Raw genomic sequence first — 9,379 nt, forward strand, 5'->3', positions numbered from 1 at the left:
TATATATATATATATATATATATATATATATATATATATGTATATAAGGGTGCCAAAATTTTGGGATAACCTCTATTTTCGGTAAGCTCTAGTGCTCAAAAGTTTCAGCAACTCGAAAAAAGCCTTGCATTTCAGCTAATTCGGACATGCGTAAGTGGTGCTGCCCGATGGGTAAAGGTTTGACAATTTTCGATCTTGAAAAAGCACCATAGAGGGGAGTACATAAAATTTCCAAAAACGATTTTGATGCCAAAACTCTTAAAACTGCATAAAACATCGACTTAAAACTGCATAAAACATGGACTAAGAAGGGTTTTTGCCTTTCTCTATAGAAAGGTATTAGAATTGCGGGAAAAACCAACTCGGAGATCATTTTGGTTCGGAGATATGATTGTGTATAAGTGACGACAAAAAGCGTTCCATTTTAACGCGCTCAATTTTCTCATTCTATATACACTGAAGTCTTTTTTTATGCGAATTTACGTACCGCATAAAAATAACCACATAAAAATAAACCGCATAACTCTGAAAATTGGCATAAATAAAGTCGCGTAAAAAAACCGCATAAAAAAAGACCTCGGTATATATATATATATATATATATATATATATATATATATATATATATATATATATATATATATATATATATATATATATATATATATATATATATATATATATATATATATATATATATATATATATATATATATATATATATATATATAAATATATATGGAATGCGTTCAAATATCTTCGAAAAGGGCACACACATACACATACACACAAACATTTTCCGATCTCATCGAACTGAGTCGAATAGTATATAACACTATGGATCTCCGAGTCGGTTTTACCAGTAATTCTGATACCTTTCTACAGAGAAGGGCAAAAACCTTTCTTAGTCCACTTAGTGGAATTTTCATATATCTTGATAAATCACCATAGGGGGGAAACAATTTTCGAAATCGAAAAAAAAAATTTTATGCCAAAAGGCTTAAAATTACATGAAACGTCGAGATTTATTGTCATATCGAAAAAAAAATTTTTCGAAAAAATCGACTTTTTGGGACTTAGAAAATTTTTCCAAGTCCCAGAAAGTTGATTTTTTCAAAAAAAACTACAATGATCAGCCCCATGGGGTTGTTCGAGCCGTTGATGTGGAACAAGGCAACCAAAATTTCTAATGATCTACAATCAAAAAGTTCAATCAATCCGAACCAACACCGAACATCATTTGTCTTGATTTCCATTTGTTTTATGACCGACGAAATTACACCAATATCCCAAATGTATGCAATTATATGTTTGTACATACTTGCGATTTCGATATTTAAGCTTCTCTTCGCCAAGCTTGTGTTCAAGTTTATTATGCAAGCAGTTTTTTAGCGTTAAGTTTCTCTACCATTCTGCGATTTCGGTTGAAGCGATAAACTATTTCTCATTATCAATCGAGTTTATCTAATATAAATTAGAAATTAATCTTAAGCATTCAAAATTTATCCAGAGGTAGTTGTCAATTTCTCATGGGGAAACGACATAACAAGGAATTCCGAGCTTGCATGACACAAGATCAGAGCATACCAATTAAGGGCTGAGGCCAGTGTGTTTTAAGGCGTTTTAAAGGGCTATTTTCACGCTTCAAATCTGATTTTCTCAGAAACGGTGACGACTATCAAAAAACCCAACTGACAATCTCGTAGAAGATTAGTTTAGAATATCTGTGAAAATTTCAGAATGATTGTTTGACTTTAGCGGTCGGGAAAGTCTTTTTTCTGAAGGAAGAATTGCATAGCTGAAAACACCGTCTTTCAAATTGTTCACTGAATATCTTGCCTTCAAAAGCATGGATCAAAAATCTATCCTGACAATGTCTAGATAATTTCATTTAGATGCGATTAGTGCATAAAAACATATATGTTGTCGCGATAAAAGTGAAGGGAAAGTTATTTTTGTAAAGGTTAGTCGATTTGTATGGTGGCGCCATTTTAGTTCCCTGGTAACGTAACGAAACATGAGAGAGGAATAAAATCGGCTCAGCAAGGCTGCCAAACAAGCGGTAGCTTTATTGGATTTTATGTGATGTAATCAAACTTGTAACCGAAAATATCAAAACTTTCTTGGCCACCCGGCCACATCGTGAGTCTTTTTATACATTTACGAGAGAGCATGGAGAGAAATGTAATACGCACAGCGAGCTTTTAAAGCTTCAAATCGTTTTATGGCGTTTTTCTCTTGCTGTCTAGCAGCAACCTACCTCTAGCTTGCTACGAGAAGGACTGAAACGTTAGCTTTAATTTCGCTTCTATTTATAGATTCGCGTGCTTCCAACAGCTTCGCTTTTGCATCGATTGACCAATCAGAGCGATGCTCTCTCTTTGATATATCGCTTACTCCTTCAAAACCGTCGACTATGGCAGGGAAATCCGGTATGCTGGAGATTTTTTGCAGACAAAATAGGACACTGCTAGCTATTAATCAACATTTCAATGATATACAATTCAAAATACATGGCTATGAACATTCAAATCAATACGTAGAAATATTTCCTATCAAATGATGAAATAATATTAATAATTGATACAAAACTGACTGAGCTGTAAGTGTTTAAAACCTGACCACATTTCTACGTGTAGTTTGTGATTTGCACCCCTAATAAAGATGTGTTCCACATCAAAAATTTTTTTGAGATGACACTAAATTTCGATGTTTTATGCAGTTTTAAGAGTTTTGGCATCAAAAAAATTTTCGTTTTTGGAAATTTATGTACTCCCCCCTATGGTGCTTTTTCAAGATCGAAAATTGTCAAACCTTTACCACCGGGCAGCACCCCTTACGCATGTCCGAATTAGCTCAAATTTTGCATGAAGGCTTTTTTCGAGGTGCTTAAACTTTTGAGCACTAGAGCCTACCGAAAATAGAGGTGATCCCAAAATTGTGGCACCCTTATATACATATATATATATATATATATATATATATATATATATATATATATATATATATATATATATATATATATATATATATATATATATATATATATATATATATATATATATATATATATATATATATATATATATATATATATATATATATATATATATATATATGTATATATATATATATATATATATATAGAAAGAGAAAATTTGAGTGTGTGAAAATAGAACACTTTTTGTCGTCACTTATACAATCATATCTCCGGAACCAAAAGCCACAGCCATTTGATATTCGAACTTGGCTCGACAGTAGCTTTCAAACGAGCCCAAGTTTGTTAAAATCGGTTCAGCCATCTCTGAGAAAATTGCCTTTTGGCATTAAAATTTTTTTTTCGATTTCGAAAATTTCATATACTTCCCCCTTTGGTGATTTTTCTAGATATATGAAAATTCCGCTAAGTGGACTAAGAAGGGTATTGCCTCTCTCTATAGAAAGGTATTTGAATTGCTGGAAAAACCGACTCGGAGAGCCATAGTGTTATATACTATTCGACTCAGTTCGACGAGATCGGAAAATGTCTGCGTGTGTGTATGTGTATGTTCCGATCTCGTCGAACTGAGTCGAATAGTATATAACACTATGGATCTCCAAGTTGGTTTTTCCAGCAATTCTAATACCTTTCTATAGAGAAGGGCAAAAACCCTTCTTTGTCCACTTAGTGGAATTTTCATATATCTTGAAAAATCACCATAGGGGGTGATAGTATAGCCTAGTATAGCCAAATTTAAATTTTCGAAATTGAAAAAAAAATTTATGCCAAAATTACAAATTACATGAAACGTCGAGATTTAGTGTCATCTCGAAAGAAAAAATGTTTGAATAAATCGACTTTTTGGGGCTTAGAAAAAATATCAAAATTTTCGAAGTCCCAGAAAGTTGATTTTGAAAAAAAAAATATTTTGAGACAAAACTCGCTTTTTCAAGATAGAAAATTGTCAAACCTTTACCACCGGGCAGCACCCCTTACGCATGTCCGAATTAGCTCAAATTTTGCATGAAGGCTTTTTTCGAGGTGCTTAAACTTTTGAGCACTAGAGCTTACCGAAAATAGAGGTGATCCCAAAATTTTGGCACCCTTATATACATATATATATATATATATATATATATATATATATATATATATATATATATATATATATATATATATATATATATATATATATATATATATATATATATATATATATATATATATATATATATATATATATATATATATATATATATATTTATATATATATATATATATATATATATATATATATATATATATATATATATATATATATATATATATATATATATATATATATATATATATATATACATCTATATATATACATATATATATATATATATATATATATATATATATATATATATATATATATATATATATATATATATATATATATATATATATATATATATATATATATATATATATATATATATATATATGTATATATATAGTTCGGACGAAATATTTCATTATTAATGGCCGACAGCACAAACTTGAATTAACTATGGATGAATTCTTTCTGTTTCCGTCTTTGCGCAATGCACATGTTTTCATTCCTTTGTTATTAATAAAGCTTGAGTAAAAGTGAACACTTGTGTTTTTTCAGATGCAATGTTTGTCTTGAAATATAGTTAAAACTACAGTCCACTGATCGAAATAATGAACATTTGGTCCTTCATGGCCGGGTAGTGAAGTGAAAACTTATTGGAAAATACGAATTCACATTGCAGAAAAGAGAATTGAGCATTTAATTGAAGCGTCAATTAAATGTTGTGAGCGGCTATTACTACGCTAGTTTGGCTTTTACTCGAACCACTCCGATGGAACACGATGTCTCCAGCCAAAGGAACAAAGCAGCAAAAAGGAAACGAGTACACACCGATCAGACAACAACTCGCGGAACAGAAGAAGAAGGAAGATTCTAAAATAATGGAAGAAGAATACGATATACTAGTGCGTCAGAAAAAGGCAATCAAATCTAGACTTTTACGAGTACAGCGTGCACTATCTGACACTGAAGATAATTCAAACCTTACAAATATTCATTTTCTGCAGCTTCATTTGAAGACTGTCGAGAGTTGCTATCATGAAGTCAATGAATTGCAAAAAAAAGATGTAGGCGATGCCGCTTTCTGACGAAACCTGCGATGAACAAGAAGAAGAAATTATCGCTTTTGAGACGGCTTACAACGAACTTGTAATTAAACTGAATACTTTGATCGCAGCGGTTGTAAAGCAAGAATCCATAACTACATCACCTGTTGTAACGGTTGCCCCTCCGGTGGTCTCCGCTGGTTCTGATTCATCCCAGTTTCCGCCACTAAAAGTTCCGCTGCCGCAGTTTGATGGCTCTTATGAGAATTGGCTATCATTTAAATGTATGTTCCAGACAGTCATGGCACGATACAAGAACGAATCTCCGGCAATTAAATTGTATCATCTGCGAAATTCACTGACGAGAAAAGCTACAGGCATCATAGACCAAGACATCATTAATAACAACGATTATGATGCTGCTTGGGAAATGCTTACAGAACGAAATGAAGACCTGAGACTTATCATCGATCGACATATTGATGCGTTGAATAAATTACCAAAATTAACAAAAGAGATTGCGATAGATTTGCGAAAACTGGTGGACAACTGCTCAAAGAATGTAAATGTCTTGAAAAGATTGGAACTTCCTGTTGAAGGATTGGGTGAAGCGATGCTAATTAACTTAATTTCTTCGAAAATGGATACTGCAATACGAAAGGATTGGGAAATGATGCAAGTCCCAGGTGAATTTCCTGAATACGGTGCAACCATGAACTTTCTAAAGGAAAGTTTTGGAGAAGATCAACATGAACACAAAACCCAGTACGGATTTAGTAAAAACTCCACGATCAACACGCTTACAACGACGGCTGCACATAAATGTCCTGTGTGTAAGAACGAACATGAATTGTGGAAATGTGATGATTTTAAGAGCTACGAACATGAATTGTGGAAATGTGATGATTTTAAGAACTACAGTGTTAGTGTTAGTTTTGAAAAATAGTGGTTCCTGCTTCAACTGTCTACAAAGAGGTCATCGTACGAATGAATGTTCATCGTCGAGTTCATGCAAGAAGTGTAGCAAGCGCCATCATACCTTGCTGCACACTGAAGAACGTAAACAGATAACGAAAAAGTCGGATGGAGATACGACGATCAGCCAATGTGTCGATAGTGTGCTGATGCAATCCGTTGCAGCGACTAAAAATCACGATGAAAAAGATAAAGGTGAAACAATGTCTACGCTGTGTTCCAGTGATGAAAAATTTGAAGGTACATTGCCTACTTTCGACAGCTGTGGTAACAGCCTATGGCAGAACAGGATTACCGTTTCCTTGCAGAGCCATTCTGGACTCAGCTTCTCAGACAAATTTTGTTACAGAGTAATTTGCTAACTTATTGGCGTTGCAGAAGGAAGCTACGGATTACATTGTCAGTGGTTTGAATGGAAAAAACACGCGGGTTAAATTTAAAATTCATCTGAAGGTTTCATCCCGGGTATCTAATCACAGTTTCATGCTTGACTGTCTTATTACACCAAAAATCGTTAGCGATTTATCGACGCTGTGCCCAGATATACGCTCATGGCCATTACCAACTAGTATTGAACTTGCAGATCCAACGTTCTTCAAGAAAAATCATATTGACATAAATTAAATAGCGGTCCTACACTGAAGCAAAAATACGTACGATTTATTCGTGAGTATCAGCAATTAGGACATATGCTGGAAATTGATCCAACGAATGACGATGATAGTGGTTTCTATCTCCCGCACCACTGCGTACTCAAACCGCCCAGCACCACAACAAAATTAAGAGTTGTGTTTGATGGGTCGGCTAAATCTTCTAGTGGAATTTCTATAAACGACGCACTGTTACCGGGGCCCATAGTGCAAAATGATTTGGTGGCGATATTGCTGAATTTTCGTTGCTTTCGCTAAGTCGTTACGGCTGATGTATTAAAAATGTTTCGGCAGATCGGTATACAGTATCCAGATAGGAAATTTCAACGCATCGTATGGAGGGAGAATTCGAATCAACCCCTGAAGCTGTTTGAACTTCAGACTGTAACGTATGGACTGACGTCATCGCAGTTTCTTGCTACTATGACACTCAAACAGTTGGCTTCTGAACACGCTGAAGATTATCCACTCGCAGCAGCTGCAGTCGAAAGGTGCTTCTACATTGATGACGCCCTGGCCGGAGCACAAACATTAAACGAAGCCTGTCAGTTACAACAAGAAATTGTGGAACTATTGCGGTATGGCTGTTTTGAAGCACATAAATGGTGTTCCAATTCAGATCTTATTATCAAAAATGTACCAGATGAACTTAAAGGAGATGAAGTGGATGTTTCTAACATCGATGAAAAGACAATTGTGAAGACGTTAGGAGTAGCTTGGAACCCAAAGGAAGATTGTTTTTCGTTTTGCGTACCATCTTATAATGCTGTTCTACAACAACCTATTACGCTTCGAAGCATTCTGAATGAGGTGGCACGAATCTATGATCCGTTAGAATTAATCGGCCCGGTCTTAACAACTGCTAAGTTGTTCCTTCGTGAAATCGCAGCTATTACAACTGATTGGGATGCTCCTTTACCTGAATTAATTGAAAAACGTTGGAAATCATTCCGCGAAAACTTGTTGAAATTAAATGATTTGAAAATTCCACGTTGGATCCTTTCTACCGCGGCTATCAGAATTGATCTTCATGGGTTTGCCGATTCATCGAACCAGGCATAAGGTGATTGTTTATATACTAATGTGCTGCATTCGGATGGCACTGTCGCTATGAAACTTATATGTAGCAAATCAAGAATTATTCCGAAACCGTCTAAGAAATTGAAACCTATAACCACCCCACGTTCAGAACTGCTTGCTGCAGTGTTATTATCCCGTTTGACTGACAAGTTTATCTCCTCTACTGAAATGAAATTTACAGTGAACTTATGGAGTGATTCACAAATAGAACTGAGCTAGATAAAAAAATGTCCCGGTGAACTACAACTTTTCGTGTCGAACCGCGTGCAAGAAGTTCAAAAACTGACAAAGGATTTTCGGTGGCACTATTTTAAAAACACACTCTAATCCTGCGGACATTATCTCTAGAGGTGAACAGCCCGATGTATTGGCAAGTAAACAACTTTGGTTGAATGGACCAACCACGGTAAATTTTGAAACAGTTCAAACGCTTTCGGATGAATTATTACCCGATTTGAAGAAAACAGCAGTACTCGCTGTCACCACAAGTCTACGGATGAAATTGTTTGATGACATTAGTGATTTCGGTAAAATACTGCGATGCATGGCCTACTTGATACGCTTTGCATTGTTTATTGCTTCTAGAAAACAAACGGTGATACTTGGTTCCCTACAAGCATGGGAGTTGGCATGCGCTCTAAAGGTGATTGTTCGTTTGCAAGCTGAATCATTTCCGAATGAAATCACATTTTTGAAACAAGGTAAAAACGAGAAGCTTCAATTACGGAACTTTCTTCCGTTCATTGACTCTGAGGATGGGTTTTTACGAGTTGGTGGGTGCATTAAACATGCGTTCATTCCGTATGACAGTCGCCATCAAATGCTGGTGCCTGCGAAGCATCCAGTAATTGAAAAACCTATTCGTCACTTACACCTAGAAAATTTGCATATTGGACAACGGAGACTTCTCGCGATAGTGAGACAACGATATTGGCCCTTAAGGGCTAAGTTTACGATTAGAAAGGTAATCCGATCCTGCATTACTTGTTTTCGTGCATGCCCGGTTAAAACTACTCAGCTGATGGGTAACAACCATCACCAACGATCGCTCGAATAGAAATCGATTTCTCTGGTCCATTTTCGATCAAGTCAACTACACAAACAAGAAGACCAACAACCACGAAAGGTTACGTATGCCTTTTTGTCTGTATGACCACGAGAGCAATCCACGTAGAATTGGTTGACGTTTGTTAGTCGACGAGGACTAACATCTATGATTCTTTCGGATAACGCCACAAATTTCGTTGGGGCTAATAGCGAGCTAGAGAAACTGAGACAACTTTTCGACAATGAGCAGCATAAACGACAGCTGAATTTGTTCTGCACCACCAAGGGCATTGAATGGTTTTTTATACCACCTCGCAGTCCACACTTTGGTGGAATTTGGGAGGTGGGAGTAAAATCGATAAAGCATTATTTAAAACGTATCGTTGGTACACGCTGTCTTTGATTTGAGGAGCTGTATACAACATTAACTCAAATCGAAGTAGTACTTAATTCAAGACCCCTAACTCAAGCCTCAGACGATCCGAATGATCTAACCGCA

The 9,379-nt window shown here is 35.4% G+C and overlaps 1 protein-coding gene across 1 annotated transcript; it reads left to right on the forward strand.

Annotated features, from left to right (window-relative positions):
- Positions 1 to 7,035: 7,035 nt before the first annotated feature.
- LOC131434033 (uncharacterized) lies at positions 7,036 to 7,815 on the forward strand. The gene has a single exon (XM_058600654.1). The coding sequence runs from the start codon at positions 7,036 to 7,038 to the stop codon at positions 7,813 to 7,815; it is 780 nt and encodes a 259-aa protein (XP_058456637.1).
- The last annotated feature ends 1,564 nt before the right edge of the window (positions 7,816 to 9,379 follow it).

Source organism: Malaya genurostris, chromosome 3 (assembly GCF_030247185.1).
Source record: "Malaya genurostris strain Urasoe2022 chromosome 3, Malgen_1.1, whole genome shotgun sequence".
Lineage (NCBI taxonomy): Eukaryota > Metazoa > Arthropoda > Insecta > Diptera > Culicidae > Malaya > Malaya genurostris.